General features: G+C 42.3%; 2 protein-coding genes across 2 annotated transcripts in view; both read right to left on the bottom strand.

Annotated features, from left to right (window-relative positions):
- LOC118110140 (receptor for retinol uptake stra6-like) overlaps positions 1–5,735 on the bottom strand; it is a 10,142-nt gene extending 4,407 nt beyond the window's left edge. The window contains exons 1-13 of the mRNA XM_047338528.1: positions 5,486–5,735; positions 4,999–5,065; positions 3,496–3,581; positions 3,270–3,409; positions 2,548–2,714; positions 2,359–2,466; positions 1,810–1,877; positions 1,162–1,241; positions 1,016–1,077; positions 758–920; positions 584–673; positions 216–347; positions 1–26 (exon numbers count right to left, since the gene is read on the bottom strand). The exon at positions 1–26 is cut by the window's left edge and continues 92 nt beyond it. Of these exons, the coding sequence (XP_047194484.1) occupies positions 1–26; positions 216–347; positions 584–673; positions 758–920; positions 1,016–1,077; positions 1,162–1,241; positions 1,810–1,877; positions 2,359–2,466; positions 2,548–2,714; positions 3,270–3,409; positions 3,496–3,581; positions 4,999–5,065; positions 5,486–5,586 (1,290 nt within the window). The 5' untranslated portion in view covers positions 5,587–5,735. The remainder of the gene's footprint in view (positions 27–215; positions 348–583; positions 674–757; positions 921–1,015; positions 1,078–1,161; positions 1,242–1,809; positions 1,878–2,358; positions 2,467–2,547; positions 2,715–3,269; positions 3,410–3,495; positions 3,582–4,998; positions 5,066–5,485) is intronic.
- A 2,736-nt stretch (positions 5,736–8,471) lies between these two features.
- On the bottom strand, positions 8,472–14,716 carry LOC118105746 (photoreceptor-specific nuclear receptor). Its single transcript, XM_035153589.2, has 8 exons — positions 14,107–14,716; positions 13,257–13,407; positions 12,537–12,640; positions 12,130–12,420; positions 11,225–11,403; positions 10,466–10,706; positions 9,701–9,806; positions 8,472–8,857 (listed from the first exon to the last, which is right to left on the bottom strand). Exons 1-8 carry the CDS (start codon positions 14,198–14,200, stop codon positions 8,725–8,727), a joined length of 1,299 nt encoding a protein of 432 aa, XP_035009480.1. The 5' UTR covers positions 14,201–14,716; the 3' UTR covers positions 8,472–8,724.
- Positions 14,717–18,495: the final 3,779 nt, after the last annotated feature.

Genomic DNA, 18,495 nt, shown 5'->3' with positions numbered 1-18,495 from the left:
AAACACGACAGTCTGCACGGCCATTCCTGTCAGAGCCACACAGACGACAGGGTTTTTCATCCTCAACTCAAAACTCATCTCTTCTTCTGAAACACTTTAATGAGACAATCTGCAGGATGATTGCTGCTGTTTTTCAGTCTTCCCTCCGAAAGGTAATCAAAGGATGAAGGTGGAGTTAATTAAAGTTAATGTGGGAGATGGTTTCTCAGTCTCACCGAGGCAGACGACCGCGGCCTGGTATCCCGTCAGACCCATCCAGCACACGACCCCGGCTTTGGATGGACAGATGCTCTTCTGGCTGTTAGAGATGCTGTAGATGTCTCCTTTGTACAGGCCCCAGGTTGGACCTGCAAGGAGGAGGAGGAGGAGGAGAAGAAGAAGAAGAAGAAGAAGAAGAAGAAGAAGAAGAAGAAGAAGAAGAAGAAGAAGAAGAAGAAGAAGAAGAAGAAGAAGAACAAAAAGCCTTGAACCAGACACGAGACATCGAACTTTGACATACTAAATAATTAAGGGGAAATATGTAGAAATATTGATGTTTTAATTAAACTTACTTTCATGTGAACATTTTCATTAAAAAAGAGACTTTGTGTCACGTACCTGTGGAGAACCAAAGACCTCATGAGCATCACCAGACTGACCACACACGACAGAGTCATGGCACACAGGTAACACACTGAAAATAAAACAAGTTATTACGACTCTTCTCAAAGATAAAGTCTCAAAGGTTCGTTCAAAAGGGTGACATCACATCACGTACCTTCCAGCAACCACGTGTAGAAAGTCACGATCCTGACGACCTCCATCCTGTCGTCGGAGAGGACGATCCCGAAGCCCAGCAACAGGAACGCGATGTTTTCATCGATACCAGCACGGACGATGTGGAGCGTGGGGACGACCAGGACGACCAGCAACAGCGCCGCCTGGGAGGAGAGTGATCGAGACGATGTGACGTGATGACAAAGATAAACGGCTGTAAGAGCAACACGTGTCGCGTGATGAGCTGCAGGGGACTCACGTGATAGATCGCCACCAGGGCCACGAACACCGATACGGCCAATTTCAACGGAAAACGAAACACTGGAAGACAAAATGTCATAATCACGGGGAAAACTCTGTCACTTCTTTCACAGGTGATAATCATATTCGTGAGAGGGTACTCACCCTTTTCTGGTGTATAAATATAACTCCTGGGAACCTCCAGTATTCTCTGGACGAGTGTTGGTTTGTCTGCAGATGAGGAGCTGCAGGGAAACAGTGAACGCATCGTGTCAGACAAATATACAATACTAGAGTTTTAACGATACGTCCGAGGAAAACGTTGAAATTCCCGACGTTCCCGTCTTTCCCCTCTGACATTGTCTCTTGGCGTTGACAACTTTACTTTCCCTGCTGTCTCTTTAGGCTTCGGCTGGATTCTATACGCAGACAGTCACGTTATTATCAGCGTACACGTTGTCGTTGCCTCCGTTTGAAGGCAACAAATCATCCTGAGCACCCCCTGCTGGCCGGCTGCAGGATAGGTCATAAAACCCTGCCTCCTCCATGTTAGCAGATGGGACATGGGCCAAACTCGCATGGCGATAAATGACGCTGGAATCACATCTTTATTTACAGTTTATGACACTTGATGGAAGAATTCAACCGTCGTTTACTAAATTAGTTTCACTTGTTATTTCAAATGTGTTAGTTGTCGTCATTTCATTTTCATTACATTTCATTACAGGTTATAAGGCTCAGTGAAATACTATCACACTATTCATATATAACTAACTATATAATCACAATATGACATATAACATAGATTCACACCTGACAGCGGAGGACTTTGTCTTCAGAAGCTGTTTCACATAGTTGGTGTAGTAGCTGCTGTCCAGGTCCTGACAAAACAAAACAAGACGTCTTATTGTTAATATAAATATAATTATTATACTAAAGCATTCAGAGAACAACCTTTAATTGATGTTGATTTAGAAGATGAGATGGAGAGAAAACCGTCTTTCTCCTTCGGATCAGCTACAGCGTTTGAATAAAACACAAGAAAAAGCGACAGAAAGATGTTAAAGAGCTGGTTTTCCTGTTTGTTTAATCTCACCACACGTTTCTTTTCAAAACCACTGACCAAACTGTGTGAGGATTAAACCGGCTGCACAGCTGAAAGTATGAAAATATCACCTCCTCTGTCATAATCTGCTCACGTACGCCGAGTTAAACCCTCTCTGCTGAACAAGCTGCTTACAGTAATCACGGTTGTGCTTCACATAGTTGGAATTCATGTTTCTTACTCCACCTGCGCCAGAGACGGACATTTTCACATCTGTGTTTCAACAATGAAAAAATGTTAACGTTCTTCACTCTCACCTCATCCGTCTTTGGTCCTTTGACAAACAGCAGCAGAAACTGGACGCACATGTAGGCGAGGCAGGCCAGCTGAGGGAGAGTGGCGAGCAGAGCGTAGTACTTATAGATCTGAGGAGAGAAAGCTTTTTTAAAAGAAACCAGCTCAGCCACAAATCTCTTTCAGAGTTTTGAAATGAATAAAGTTGTTGCCTCTGGCGTCTTGGGACAGTCGAACTTCTGCCACACCAGGACCCCGAAGTGGCCGAAGGAGAGGAGCGCCCCGAACACGTAGCCGGTTCGACGCTGCAGAGTGCCGCAGACCAACAGAGGGTAATACAGGACCGGGTAGTAGAAGATGGAGATGATCTTCATGTACTCTGAGAAAACACAGGGTGACGGGGGGGAGAGTTTCAGTTCACGGACAAAACATCACTGAGTCATTACACAGAAACTTACTGTGAGCCCGAGGAGATTCAATTCACTTTTGAAGTGGATTCAATTAAGGATCCAGGAATTGTTTTTCCCCTTTTTTTAATTGCCTTGGTGGACGTATGATTTTTCTTTTTCCTTTTAGTTAACAAATGGATTTCTGTTGTTTTGCATTCATTGATATGCTCCATTTTTATTAAATCACTTAATTTCATGCCTCTCTACATTCATGAGCTTTGAGTGTACTATTCATATTACCTCTGTTTTGATTAAATTCAGTTCCAGTTGCAATTTCTGTTGATATAATAAATGTAAAGATCTTTAAGGCCGATTAGACCAATAACATTTTACAGGATTGCACATTCTGAGATTTTACACAATTAAGCTCATTGCTATTAGTTAAAAAAGACGTTGACTGTGTTTTCAGAAGCACAGATGTAATCATAAAGGTAATTCTGGTCCTTTCATCCCACTGAGGATAACCTGAACACACGAATGTCCACCTTTAATGTCCTCTGGAGTGTCTTTGCAGAAAGGCAGCGGGTCCGGAGCGATCACCAGCACGGCCAGTTTGCTGAACACCAGCCCGAACACGGCCATGACCAGGCCTTTCTCCTGAGTCTGGTCCAGGAAGTTGTTTGGACTGTGAGAGCAAACGTTTAGACTCATTTATTCTGCATTTTTAAATCATATTCAAGAGAAGAGAAAAGTCCCATCGGTCAAACTCACCTGAAGATGCTGGAGGATCCTCTGGTGAATCCTTGGCAGAATTTGTTTTTCCTGGTGAGAACCGCCAGGATCAGCATGACCACCAGCTGCAGGGGAAAGGTTCGGACCTTCAGATTAAACCTTCATCACAGTCTTCCTCTCAGCGCCGAGCCGACATGTTTAAAGACTTTTGATCACATCCTAACATGGACAGATTTTAAAACTCAAACCTTTTTAAGGTGGCCAAAAAATAAAATGTTTCTTCATATGTATAAGTTCTGACATGGTGTGAAAAATTAAATGAATTAACACGAAAATTCAAATTAAGATAAAATAAGATAATCCTTTATTAGTTCCACAATGTGGAAATTTGCAATATTACAGCAGCAAGAGTCATAAAGTGGGCATCAGTGAGATATAATAAGTAACATGCAATACTTAAGTGTAAGGAATAGAATAGAATAAATACATAAAAACAAGAAAACTATGTGCAGTGAATGGATTGCAATTAGGTGAATGATAAACTGAATTCCTGTATTATCTTCTCCACGGCCGCTCATGTAAAGAATCTCATTCTGCAGGGAACGTTCCTCCTCTTGTTATTTCTGATCAGCTGCAGCGACCCGGCTGTCACAGTTTATTATCTGTTATCTTATCCAGCGTAGAACAAGAGGGGCCTCCGATGTTAACGTGGCCCCTCACTTGCGAAGCGGCGAAGACAAAGCGACAGTAAACATCGTTAAATCTGTCGTCTGTTCGAGGTCAAAGCAGCAGATGAGAGGTTCGTGGAGAAGTCGGCGAAGGATTTAAGGGACGAGGAAAAAACTTCCGAAAAAAAATCACTCTGTCCAGTTAAGTTGGATTTAGACAGTATAGAGATTTATCAATAAATCCGCTCTATCACAAAAGTTTGCCTGGTTATAACACAAAGTGGAGATTTATGTTTTACTAAATTAAAGGTTCAGGGTATTGGATTTAGTGACATCTAGGGGTGAAGTTGGATATTGCACCTGACTGGGACAATGAGCCAGTGTTGTGTTCGTCCTTTGTGGAGTCTTGTGGTTATAAACTGCTCGTTCTAACGAAACCATCATTGTTTTCAGGTTTCTGATGATTAATCCCTGTAGTGGACTTTTACAACAAACTGGTAGAGTATATTTTCTAAATATGTAAAACTCATAATGTAGATTGTCCACGCTGGGGTTCAGGAATGTTTAGGGTTCAGTTAAAGAAAAGTTTAATAGTTTCAGAGATGATGTATTAAAGTTAAATGAAACTTTTCTCAGGGTTAGTTTGTTCAGTTCATGATTTAAAGGATAAAAAACTCCTTTTCTTAGGTAAAGTGTGATATTGACTCATGGACACTGTCACCTGACCTCCTCCCGTTAATAAGCCGTATGTCCACGTGGGACATTTTGGGGCTTTTGCACAAACAACTTTTATTTTCTCGAGGACAGAACAGCGTCTCAAAAGAGGTTTTTCCTTTACGTTACATTTTTATGATTCTAATCAAAACATACTTACAGATATCGACAACATGCATACGTGGAAGAGCGTTTCGTCGGCTGTGGGGTCACATGGTAAAATAACTCTGTGGCAAAAACAGAAATTACATTGAAACAAACCAACTCTGGCATATATGTAAAAATATATATACAAGAAACTAACATGCAAAAATGCAAATGTGAGTGAAAGATAGATAAAAAAAGATAAATGTGGTTATAAAATCCAACATCTCCTCTGTAAGTATTCACTTATACTTGTGTTTTGAGTTGAATGCTAAATGTCGTAGCAGTTAAAAACATAAAGAGGGTTATTTAAAGTTATTTGTCCATTATTATAATTGTGCTTTATGGATGAAATCAACATTTCTCCACGGAAAGGTTCAATAAATAACAAAATGGGATTTATAGATGACAAATTAACCAAACACATTAACAAGTTCAATCACATCTTTAACTATTACATCAATAACAACCTGAGTTTATTTGCAGTTGGGTCTGATACTCACTCTATGGGCGGCTTGGTGGGCTCCGCGTTGTTCGAGTACCAGTCCGAATAGTCGTAGTAGGAATATTCAAAAGGCTCCAACTCCACTTTGCTGTGATTCATGGCGGCGGCTCACTGGAGGTCAACAGGTGAAGCAGGACGGAGACAGAAAGCAGCAGAGAGATCCTCCTCCTGCTCAGGTCACCTCAGCGTGTCGGGGGCAGTTTGGACCGAACGCCTCGTCACATTCCAGTTGGACTAAGAAACGACCGAACACAGCAGATTACCTTCAGCTCAGAGAGGAGGGGTCAGCATTACAGAGGAGAAGTGGAGGAAGAAACAACTTTCTAAAGTATCATTAGTTCTAGATACGATTCTCATTTCATTGATTGCAGTCGTGTATGAATCAAGTCGGGGGAAGTTTTCCCTGTTAATGACGAACACAAATGCAAAAGTGAACTTTCCGGCAGATCGGATGTGAATGTGCGAACTGGGAAAGAGTTTCAATGTTTGGATTCTCATCCATCGTGCAAGAACGAAACCCAGAGGCACAAAGATCCGTCTCCAGAGACAAGAAGAGGAGATCATCACGTATTCGGCCGTTTGGAAATGTGTCGTGTCGCAGCAGCAAACGGGAAAGTAAGATAGAAGTATGTAGTAAAGTAGTAAATAAGTAAACATGCAATAAAAAAACATAAGGACATATAGGAGTAATATCTGTTTGATCTCAGCATCATGGAGTCGGTCTGCGATCACATGAGGAGACAGGAAACACAGAATCCACAGAGGAACCGTCACGTTCTCCAAACTGCACCGAGGAACCGATCAGATAACACTCAGTGGAAAGGGTTGTAATAGAGAATAAGTACAAACCAGCAGATGGATTTATTATATTTTATACGTTTTCTGCAGATAATAAAGTCTGTTGCACCTGTGACCCTGTGACTTGTTGGTTTAGACGTTTTAACTTAATCTTCTATGTCATTTATTGTATTTATCTTTTCTTCAAATTCTATTTCCAACACTTCAATTTTTACATTTCATACCTGTGTTGTCGTCCTTGGATTGAAACTCATGTTGTAATAAATCAGACTTGATTAGACTAATTAATCCTAAAAAATGTATTTTCAGACATTTCCTCATTGTGCTCTTGTTTCTATTTGGAGAATGAAAGAACAAATTGGTGTTTTCCACCTTTGGATTCTCGAAATCAACTGAATTATCTTCTTTAGATCCTCGTTCACTTCTGCTGTATTTCCCCATGTGTTTCTTTCTGTGATCTAAAGGTCGTTGGTGATGAAGTGAGGCATCTTTCCTCATTTGAACAGTAATACGTGTTGTGTTCACGTTGAGATCAAAGCTCTGTGTGGTTTCTTGTTGAATAACGTCCCTCTCTGCGCTGCAGCGCGCCGTCAACCTTCCGCCGCCTGTTACTCAAAAGACTAATCTCATAATCAGATGAAAATCCCCGGTGGAAACAGGGGGAACCTTTGTGCGAACACAGATTAGAGAAAAGGGACAAAAGGAGAATGTTGGACATTTGACACGTGAGGACAGAACCTGTTTGGAGCAGTAACTGGTCACGAAGACCGACACAGATCTGCAACTTGACCAGACTGGAGCGTGGAGCTGGACTCCCGATGTTCCAGGGATCCTGCTGTGCGTCATAAAGAATACTTCAGCCCACATATCAGCCTCTAGACTCACAGCTGAAAGCAGAATCAGACGTTTGCCTCCTTCACAGTTAATCTGGACGCGTGAGCTCGCTCATATGATGGACGACCATTTGACCACGAGGGCGTTCGAAGGCCTCACACGGGATCCACGACGCTCAGCTGCCGCTATTTCATAATAAAAGATATTTAAAGGCAGATGGGCTGAATTCTATTCCTGGCTCCCAAATTAAAAAGCTCGATTTTACAACGACGGCTGCGCTTCAATCGCAGCCCCTGATGTCCTCTTGCAGTTTGAGCTGCAGCGGCAGAAATGCTTGAAGTCTGCTCCTCTGATGGTTTCCCTCAGAACTTAAACGCTGAGTGACGTCTCCTGTCCAGCTGACATTTGGTTGAGTCGCACCGACACAAGACTTCAACCGCAGAGTTCTGCTTCAGATCTCGTTTTAAAGGGAGAAACACTTTATTTGGAGTTTTCTGCCCTTTTCTCTCAGACGTCACTGAGCTCAGTTTATCATCAACTGGACGATTGGCTTTTTTGGAGTTTCGCTCCTGAGAAGCAGCATCGCTCTTTAAAAAGTCTGTTTATTCCACGAGATAAAATTAAGTTCAAAAAGAAAAACTTGAGGTCAGAATTTATTACTCGTCAAATAAGAAGATGATTTACTCGTGATGCGAAACAGAAAAGATCCTTTTGAGCAGCAAAACAGTTTCACATGATCATTTTACACGTTGCTGCTGAAACTAAAGCAGTTTTCCTGCTCGGTAATTATTAAAAACTTCAGATGTGTAATTGTGAATTTAACGTAGGACGGTTTATGAAAACGCTTCATGTCTGTGACAACAAGAACAACATCGTCTTCCTCCACTGTAACAATCCGTCTCTTAACAAGACGACTACACAGACTCTGTTTGTTTATTTATTTAAATTGCGTCCAAGGAAACAGTTTAACAGGCCGTTTACTCCACATCGTCCCAAACAGTAATTGGAAACAAAGCAAACTGAGTCTTTATCGTCCCAGAACAATACAACCGATCAACCGGAAACAAACCTGTGACGTGCATCGAAGGGACTTGAAGGGAATTATCTCAATTTAATGTGTAGGGATAAAGTTTGTGTGTGTTTGCACGTGTGTAAAACATGCAGAGGGGGGCGCTGTTTGGTTTGTCTCCCGTATCTGTAGCTGATATACACTGAATCCAATTATTTTCATTTCTATTTACTCATTTAAATCCTGTAGGGGCTGTTTGAGTTTATCATTGACTTTATCAAGACATGACAACATGAACAGAAGCTCGACGACAGCAGGGATCATCCGTCCGTCTACCACGAGGCAAACAAAAAGACCCAGAAATGAAGAAACACTAGAGTAAGTCACAGATCTAAGTATGATACAGACAGCGAGCATGATGAGAAGTGAATTGCATTTCAGAATCGCCCGATGTGGAAACAACAAATAATAAAGTGGCCTTTGGGGGGAAAAGAGGAGAATAACAGCAGACTCTCTGATATGTTTACAGAAATACAAATATCACCGCTTCCAACCCGCAGATGTGACGCCGGCACGTGTCTGCGGACGAGGGGGTTTCAGTTCTTGAACATGTCACACAGCAGTTTCTCCATGGGAGTGTTTCCGATGGTCCTGTGGAAGAACAGCAGCTCGATTCGCTCTGAGTTCACGAAGCGCAGGGAGGGGAGGAGGAGGAGCAGCTTCCCGAACCTGAACACACACAACACACTCACATTTAATGGATTGCGTCTTTTTGTCTGACATTTAAATTTGTATATTTATAAATGTCTAAATCTGTAGTGCTGCGTTTCTCTTGTACAATGGAAATAAAGGTTTTCTATTCTATTCTATTCAGGAACAGTTCAAGTTCAGTTTCTATTATAAGAATACAAAAGATGCCGGTGCTAAAAATAGCTTGGGACAATATTTTTTGATTGAAGATTTATAATTTTTCACATGTGGGACCATGGAACTGTTTATTTTCACGTCTCCACTCAGCTCGGGTGCAGTAAAGTCTAATCCGTCTCGTGTCCATTTTGTTTTTTCAGTTCTTTAATCCTCATTAAATACATAATGTTGAGTGAAACAACAGAACGAAGCTACGCTGACGTGAAAGAAAAAGAAAATCAATTAAAATTAAGCTGTTTTATTTTGTTGTTGTGACACAAATCCTAAACTATGAACTCCAAACATTAAGAGACTCTAGGTTTAAAGACGAAATACAGGATTTGCTTTGATAAATAAGTTGATGATACAGAAAATGAAAAGGGTTTTGCACACATGTATATAATGTAATTATCATGTAGTGGGCTCCCTCTGGTGGCCGTGAACAGGGTATGACTGTAAAACCTGTATATTCCCCTTTAAGTGCTTTATTGACGTAACTGTATTATTCGATGACACAGTTTGTGTGAAACTTTAAGATTATTCACCTTAAAAATGTGTTGATCTCAAATTGAAGATTTGATTATCAATATACTCTTATTGAGTATTTAGAGGCGACTTGTTTGAACTGACCCACGGAGGCAGCGGTGTGACGAGGCCGGACGTTACCTGGCTGGTTGACTGGGGTAGTGGGAGCGGATGTGTTGTCCCAGCATCACCTGAGACTGATCCTGCAGATTCTCCACCTGCTCCGGATCCTTCAAACCTCGAGTCTCTGCGGAAAGAAAAAACACAGACATGAGTCAGATCCTGAAACTTCTTCATACTGACAACTGGATTGTACATGTTGTAAGTGTAAATTGGGCTGTGGGAGCTCGTTCCTGCGAGAGGAATATAGTATAACATAAAATATAATACATTTCAGGACATATTTCGCTTTTGTTAAAACAGGAATTGAAGTGAAAATAGATTCAGAATGAGGTAGATGAGAGTGAATGAAACTAGAGTGAGGTGCCAGTGAGCAGCAATGAAATAGAAACACTAAAACTAAGCAGAAGCAGCAAATAAATATGAAATAAAAACAATGAAACAATAGAATCTCAAACTAAACAAGGATAAAAACAAAAATAAAGGTGCAAATGAGTAATATGAGTATATATATATATATAAAAATACATATCTACAGTATATACTCATTTATCTTTACTCATTTGCACCTTTTTAATTTGAATGAATGGATATTCAAGTATTACTGCACATGACAGAGTCTCTGGTGTGTGGGTGGAACGGTCAATTCTTCAGAAATCATCTTTGTCAGAATCCTGATACTCAGATCAAATATGATGGTAATCAGTGGTATTGATAAGTTACTGATCTGCTGACCATGAATGGAGGATTTGGTTGTGTGTCCTGTTTGCAGTACAAGTTCCTCACCTGGCTTGAAGAGCACGATGGCCTTGAGGCAGGCAAACTCCGTGGGGTCCACGGCGAGGGCCTTGAAGCGGCTGAAGACCTCCTGCAGGAGGCGCAGGTCCAGGCTGGTGTAGCTGGTTTTCCCCTGCATGCCGGGGCAGAGGTCGGGCAGGGAGAGCAGCGGGCAGCTGTCCAGAGGCAGCGACCACTGGATGGCACAGAGCAGGAAGAGCTCGCTCCACGCCTCCTCCAGCAGGATCACCTGGAGGAGGAGGAGGAGGAGGAGGAGGAGGAGGAGATGAAGACTTTTCAGGAGCTGACATGCCAGAAAAACCCACATCTCTGACTTTGCAGATTGTAATTAAGATCATTGTTTTTATTGTGCAAACTATAACGTATTGAATCAAACTTTTTTACAGACAGAATTGAGATCATAATCTTCTTTCTTACTTACTTCTTTATTTTTTTAAGAACTTCCCTTCACCTTTTTCTTTTCCTGCAACTTTGTGTGACTTGTTCAGACGTTTTTAAAGTTTTTTAATTTAAATTTCAATTGTTTTTAAGACAAGAAGGAGACTTGATTGCCCAGAAAATTAATATTGAACAATCTTTTACCTTTAAACTTATTTTACAGCTTCTCCAAACCACCACTATTGAGGATATAATTTTCTTGTGACAACCCTGACACGCATGAGAAGGGATCCACTGAAATAGTTGCTGTAACGACTGTGAGCAGAGAACAAGTGAAAATGAGACACGAGAAAGTTTCTGTCTCTCTACCTGGTCTCTGAAGGGCAGGTTGGAAAACACCGGCAGGTTTTTGGCCCATTTCACCGACATGAAGAGAAGCCTGGCCGAGGTCTCGTACACGTTTTCAGAGCTGGATGGATACAGGGCCATGTGATACTCGGAGGACGCTCTCTCCGGCTCGTTGCTGGTTACGTCGATGTTTTCGTCAACTGAAACGGAAAAAAGACGAGTTCAGAAACAAGGCTGGAGGTTGAAATGAATTAGTTAATAGGCCCAACCCAGCTCCACGCAGTTTTATTGTGTTTCGGGTTCAGGTTTGATGAAGTTCAGATTGGATTCACAGTTTTAATAAATGATAGGAAACCCTAAGAAATTAGAAATGTAAAGGAAAAGTATAAAACAAATAATGAAGCATGAAAAAATTACAAATATAAAGTAAACTTGACTTTGAAGTGCACCTCATCGCACCCAGTTGAAATCCTAACAGGGATATTTGTTTCCTAATAATTTCAAGTCATCTTTCTGCTAATAACTGTAAAAAAAAAGGCATAAAAATACTTTTACAAAATACTAAAACCAACAGATTCTGGTCTCTGATTCGTCTCAAACTTGTTAAAACCAGAGTTCAGTCAGGTCAGATGTAAAGAATTCAGGGTCCAGAGGATCTGGTCTTGGTTCTGGGTTTGATCAGAGGAACAGATTCTTCTTGAGCCACCTGCAGTTTCGTACCGTTTGTCTTTTAATTTTCAAATTTGTTTCCAGCCAATTTCAAATGACGCTGACTGAATATCCTCTAAGTGCTGCGGCCTCGAACGTGTCAACATCAAATCCAGGCTTGATGAAGTTGCACGTTGAATCTACAGCATTTGTTTTTGAGTTTAATCTGGTCTGAGTGGAGCTTCCAGCCTCGGTGTCAGGTAACAAACCCCCCTCACCGTCCTCGGGCTCCAGCTTGGCGCAGGTTTCAGCCGTCATGAGGCTGGCCATGAAGCGGTGGTTGTTCTGGGGACTGATGCAGCGCTGGGGGGCCACGGAGGAGGTGATGGACATGGAGGAGGTGATGTGGGGCCACGTGATGACACTGGAGGAGGAGGAAGAGGAGGACGAGGACGAGGACGAGGAGGTGGGCTCCCGTGTGGTGGCCAGGTGCTCCTTGTCGGGGTCCACGTCGATGGAGTCCAGGCGGACCTGAGCTGTGCTGCGGGGCTGACGCTCGTTCTGCACGGCTGAGAAGAGAAGAGCAGCTGTTCAGACTCTGACCTCTCACACGTTTATATCTCTGACACTGAGACTCCGTGGTTCCAGCTTCAGCTCATCACGGAGAACATTTCCACACACTCACCGTCTTTGTTCATGCCGGCCTGCAGGCACTTCTTCAGCCGGCAGGCCTGGCACTGGTTACGATGAGCTTTGTCCACTGCACACATGCCTGTGCCGGCCTGGCACCTGTTCACACACACAACTCGGTGTTAAAGGCTGAGGACAACGTGGATTTACACATATTTAATATTGGAAAATGCACATTTAGATTAAAAACTATGTAATTTACACCTGTTTAGTGTCTATGAGAAAGCTACATGGAAAATTCAGGTATAGGAAGGTAAACGTCAATGAATATTTATGAATATTGGACACGTACAGGCGTATTGACAAATTATTGAAAATGTATAAGTAACCTATGCTTTGATTTCAATATTACAAAATGTGTTGTTGAAGAATCAATTTGTGATTTTTGACCATAAAGATTTCACACATACGTTAATATATATCATTATATTTACTGTAATATATAAAATAAACATGATTTAAACTCAAACTCAAATAAAATCTGTGTTTTATGAAACGACAGCAGAGTTCTTCTTTGCTTCAATTTGAATTTTGTTCACATTTGGAGCATGAGTTGTGTCTTTAAATGAAAGTTTAAAGACACAACTCATGCTGAAGTTAATGGCCGAGACTATTTGTTGGATAAAAAAAACAGCATTTTGTCTCTTTTCTTCCAATAATTTCCCATAATGCACCAGCAAACATGGTCGTCCCGGCAGGACAGTTTGTCTCTTGCCTGTAGATGAGCCTCCTCCTCACGCTGCGCTTGAAGAAGCCGCTGCAGCCGTTGCAGGCGTAGATGCCGTAGTGTTTCCCGCTGCTGGTGTCGCCGCACACTCTGCAGACCAGGGCCGGGCTCAGGGCTTTTCCCGGGGCCGGACTCTTGGCTGCGAGTCAAACACAGGGACACAGGGCCGGGCGGTTAGTGCCTGGTATTGTTTCATACGTGTGCCTGCCATCTGCACCGGCAGCTCAGTGTGCATGAGGCTCAGCAGCCTGACAACAGCACACAGGTCCATATTGCAGCAGCAGCTTAGGTCTGGAAAATCCCCATTTGTTGCGTGATTATGAATTTAAAACAAAAAAAATGGCTGGAGGCGGATTAACAACTAAAACAAACGATGCACGGATCCTGAAATTAATCCACATAAACCCATTAATTAAAGATAAACTGCTCACAGTTACATGACAAATGTTCATTTTGACATTTTTCTGCTTTTAATTAAGCATATTTATATTTAAGGAATGTAGTTGTGTGTGCTTGATGCTATGATTAGATTTAACTTGATAAAAAAGTGGATTCATGTGCATATTTATCATAATTTTCATATTTGAGTTAAATATTAAAGCCTAAAACCATTTTGTGATCTAATATCAAAACAGAAGAAATTAAGACATTGGACATAAAAAGCTTCATAAGTCATTTTTCTCTTGCATGGTTTTCCCGAGGTCAGGCTCTCGTCCCATCTTTGAGGCGTCACCTGTCACTGTGCGTGGACGTGTGGACGTGTGGACGTGTGGACGTGTGGACGTGTGGACGTGTGGACTTGTGGACGTGTGGACTTGTGGACATGTGGAGCTCTTACCTCCTCTGCTGTCGTCGCTCCCGCCGCTGGCCGACGACTCGGAGGGAGAAGAGGACGGCATCATGGGGATCTTCGACAGGTGATCCTCCATCATCTCTCTCGGGAAAAGGTCTCCTCGAACCGACGGCGACCGGAGATGAGAAAAACTCTGTGCGTCCTCTTGTTGAGATGCAACGTGCGGGACCAAAAGTTCAAGTTCCCTTTTTGACAGACGCACAAAAAGTTGTGTGTCCGCAGGTTTCGGTCCCCAGTGGACAGATGGCAGGTTGGGGCTCTACTGTGCTGCAGGCTCTGCTGTGGGGATGCAGATGGGCCGGGGTCCTGCCATGAGCTCAGGGCTGACACTTGTTGCACGTCAACAGGTTGCGTGTCTTCCCTCTGGCCGCCGGGGTCGGTCGCTGTCTGTGGGTGCTCCTCGGTGGCAGCTCCTCAAAAGGGAGTCCAGGGGGTGGAGGGGCAGGATTAGCCCCAAGCGCTGTGTAAGCAGCACGCTTATTTGTCATCCTCTTAATCTTTACTGTTCATCTACTGGATCAATCAGTCACATTGCCAGAACATTGGTGCAGCTCGGACCCGGGGGTCTGCGGGCAAAACAAAGAGTCGTGGAAAAAATAAAAAAAAACTGCAGCGGTGATGACTCCTGAAGTTCTGTAACTTTAGACCAGTTCCCGTCCTGCGTCTCCTCTGTCCACGAGGGCGTCCGTCCGTCAACGCTCCTCTTCGGTATCTGCGTTTAAAGGAATGATTACACGAGGAGCACATTATTATATTTACCCTCCTCTTCAATTTGTATTTCCCCTCTCTCTCTTTGCCTCCTAATTCCAGCTCCATTCCCCCCGTCTGTATATTTGATCTGTATGATTGCCTCCCATTCATAATGACTCCCAGTGTTTGCTGAGGAGCTGCCTATTAACTCCTATTTTGCTCTTTTTTTCCCCCTCGACAAACTAGAAATCATCCGCTTCCTTCTTCTCACAGAGGGAACAGTAGAGTTTTGAACGGCTGATGTTTTGTCTGCCTTCACGACATGTTTAACGTTTATTATTAAGAAGCCGGAGTCACACATGTGATATTTACTTTAGAGGCGGAGCAGTTTCAGGTTCAGCAAACAGGAGCTGCACAAACCTGTCAGGGGAACATGCAGGTAATCACATTTAAATGAATTTTAACTTTTTCACTTAGACCTCAGACGATTTGGGGCCAAATGAAAAAAACGCAGCACATCATTGCTGCGATTAAAACAAACAAGCCACTAAAAATAATCTCGGGGAAAAGAGTGAAACCAGAGAAATCTCCCGTTCTTCAACGCTTCTGTTTCCGATCGTCCTCTGATGGTCCGACGCCCTCGTGCTGCTTTTCATCATTTGTCTCTCGGCACAGTCGAGTGGTTCGAGTGAATGAAGACTTGTTGTGGGACAATCTGTGCGCCGGCATCTGCACCGACTCTTTGTGTGTTTCACAGTTTGTTCTGTGTTTGTCAGTAACTGCACTAATCACTGATCTCAGACACATGAACACTGAGGCGTGTGAGAGAGGAAACCACAACACGTGACGTGTTACGGCCTCACAAAGGAGACAAACTCCACAGTGACGTGCTCTACTCCCCCTCGGTCCTGGGCAGGTACGTGCTGGTGGTGGTGGTCGTTGCTGGAAGCAGCTGGGGAGCATGAAACAAAGGGCCAACAGATAGAAAGGGTCAGTAGATCTGCACAGTTGGTGATTACAGGAACACGGCACACGGCCGAGGACACAGAGGTCACGTCCTTTGTTTTTTTAACGAGGACGAGTACATACAGTTACAGGCTCGTTTTAAAAAAGTATTTAGACTGTGATTCACATTAATTATAGATTAGTTTTAAAATGACACCAAGAAAAAAAGTTTTTTTATATTGACTAGTCAACATTATACAGTTCTTGGATAATAAATCTTGGGCAGTAGGGGATATTGAACAACATCAGTATTTCTTAAATCACCAATAAGTTTGTGTCATTTGTGGACAATGAAACAAATTGTGATATTGCTTTTATTTGATATTATACGATATGATACAATGTGAAACAATACGATGTGATAAGAGAAACTTTATTTATGCCTCAAGAGGAAAACCTCTCCAGAGGTGGAAGACGTCTTCTTTCCAGCGCCATCTTGGTTTAACCATATTTGGCAGAGCCAGGGGGGGGGGCTCTAGGTAACTGCACGCCCACCTACACCTGCGAGCTGCACCCATTGGACGGTACCAGCTGTCAATCACATTGTATCCACATTGGATCATAATTTACTAAATGAACTTCAGCTGCAGTGAAGAAGACTTGAAACTAGAGACTGAGACAGAAACTCCTCAGGAAAACGTTTACTGACGTTATGAAGTGAGAAGTAGAAACATTTTCTTCTAGCAACAACCAGTGGAGTCGCCCTCTGCTGGTTATTCAAGAGTAAACGGTTTATAGGAAGTTCTCACTTTCTCGACTCGGAGTCTACGTCAGTTTTTAGTTACAGTTCGTGGTGACGACAGCAGCTTCAAATCCTGGCTTCAGCTCAAATGAGAGTTAAACACATTGTCGTTGGATCCAATGAAAACTATCACACCTTTAAATGAACTCGTGTTTTCATCCAGAGTGTAACTCAGGGTTAATTTGATTATTCATACATCTGTATAATCGAGAAGAAATGAAAACATCTGTCCTGACTGTTCACCTCGCTCCAGCTGTTTCATCTGCGTAAAGCTCTGAGTAGAAAATGTGTCGACGTCAGCGAGTTTCAGATCCTCGATAACAAGGCCCGACCATATTTGGAAAAAACAAAGTGTAAAGCATTTAAGTAGATTAGAGTTTGAGCACATTTTGTCTGCAGCACGGTCGACGGGAGGCTGAGGGGGGGGGGAAGAAACACAATTAGCTCAAAAGATTAAAAGAGCAGTGAAGACACACTTCTTGTGGCATCTTTAGCCATATGGTGGCGACTCTCCTCATCCTCGGCCCGCACACTGTTGACCTTTGTGAGATTTACCAGTTAATTAGTCTTCTCCAGTCGGAGTTTCTGCTCGACTTCACCCAATCACACGCTGATTAGCGACACAGAGGGTTTCTGTCTCCTACTGGGAGAGGAGGAGGGACGAAGACCGACAGAAAACTATTGTCACCGGAGACGAAGAATGAATATCCTGCTTCTGCTCAGTGTTAAAAAAAAAACGACAACATAAAGAATAAAAAGTTATGGAGCTCGACTTTCTCCGCACAAACACTCAGGTCACAAGTTGGGAAGCAGCAGAACGAAACGTGATGGAAGTAAAGTTATTCCTTTATTGCTTCATGGCTGTGGCTCAGGAAGTAGAGCGGGTCGTCCACTAATCGGATGGTAGACGGTTCGATCCCGGTATCCCCCCTGTTCCGTGTGCCCCACATTGCCGGTGATGTATGAGTGATGTGTGAGAGAGAAAGTGCTGCACTGTGTGAATGTGTGTTAAAGTAATTTAAAGTGCTTCGAGTGTCAAGACGAGAAAAGTGCCGTATAAAAAATAAACCATTCACCGATATCAGCTGGGATTGGTTCACATCGTGGCTCTACAGGTCCAAGTAGCACATTTTGCTCATCTGTATAAAAAGAGACACTTTAACTAGTTTAAAATAATGTTTTCTATACTTATGATGGTGATTCTGTACATTATAGGGTTTATACCTAGAATTGAAAGTATATAACTGTTTATAACTGATGCTGATAAAAGCAGCATTTACACCAGTTTATGATTTGGACTAAACCCAGTATCTGCTTCACCTCCTCTTCATGTTTTATTCAGGTTTAATTTACTTATGCTGCCGCTTCCTTTTAATATCTCATGAGCTAAAAAAGGACCTGATGAGTGACAGGATTATTGCTTTATTATTTATTGAAATCACATGTTTAATCCACTCAAACAATAAGTGAACGCTCTCAGACGCCGACAATAAATGTTGAGTCGGGCCGGGATCTTTATTTCTCTGTTATTCCTTCTCTCTGCATCTGACTCTGAACCTGCAGGTGATTTATTTATTATTTTTATTAGAAACGTTACACAAGAGAATATGGACCAGAACATAAAATGATTTTCATTTCTAGAATGGAATTGAAATGTTGATTCCTCTTGTCCTTTTAAATCCAGGTCCAGGAGTGATTGACAGCTGAGTGATTGACAGCTGAGTGATTGACAGCTGAGTGAGCTGCAGAGTTTGGTGAAACCATAGATTTATTTTCATTTGTCCATTAGAGACTATTTTAGTCTGAACGACTGCAGCAAAAAAAATTTTTTAAATCATGATTGTTTGCTTCAACTTTATTCTTAATAACAAAAAAATCTATCTTTTCCTTGATATTTTTACTTAATTGTTATTATACAAATTATTAATTTAATTGAA

This window comes from Hippoglossus stenolepis, chromosome 1 (assembly GCF_022539355.2).
Source record: "Hippoglossus stenolepis isolate QCI-W04-F060 chromosome 1, HSTE1.2, whole genome shotgun sequence".
In the NCBI taxonomy this organism is placed as follows: Eukaryota; Metazoa; Chordata; class Actinopteri; order Pleuronectiformes; family Pleuronectidae; genus Hippoglossus; species Hippoglossus stenolepis.
This window is presented reverse-complemented; position numbering and strand designations above follow the sequence as displayed.

Coding starts and splice junctions, on each gene's coding strand:
- LOC118105746 (XM_035153589.2), bottom strand. CDS start 14,200: ATGATGGAGGATCACCTGTCGAAGATCCCCATGATGCCGTCCTCTTCT. Junction 13,408..14,106: donor GAGCGACGACAGCAGAGGAG/GTAAGAGCTCCA, acceptor TTTGACTCGCAG/CCAAGAGTCCGGCCCCGGGA. Junction 10,707..11,224: donor ACCTGCCCTTCAGAGACCAG/GTAGAGAGACAG, acceptor CTCCTCCTCCAG/GTGATCCTGCTGGAGGAGGC.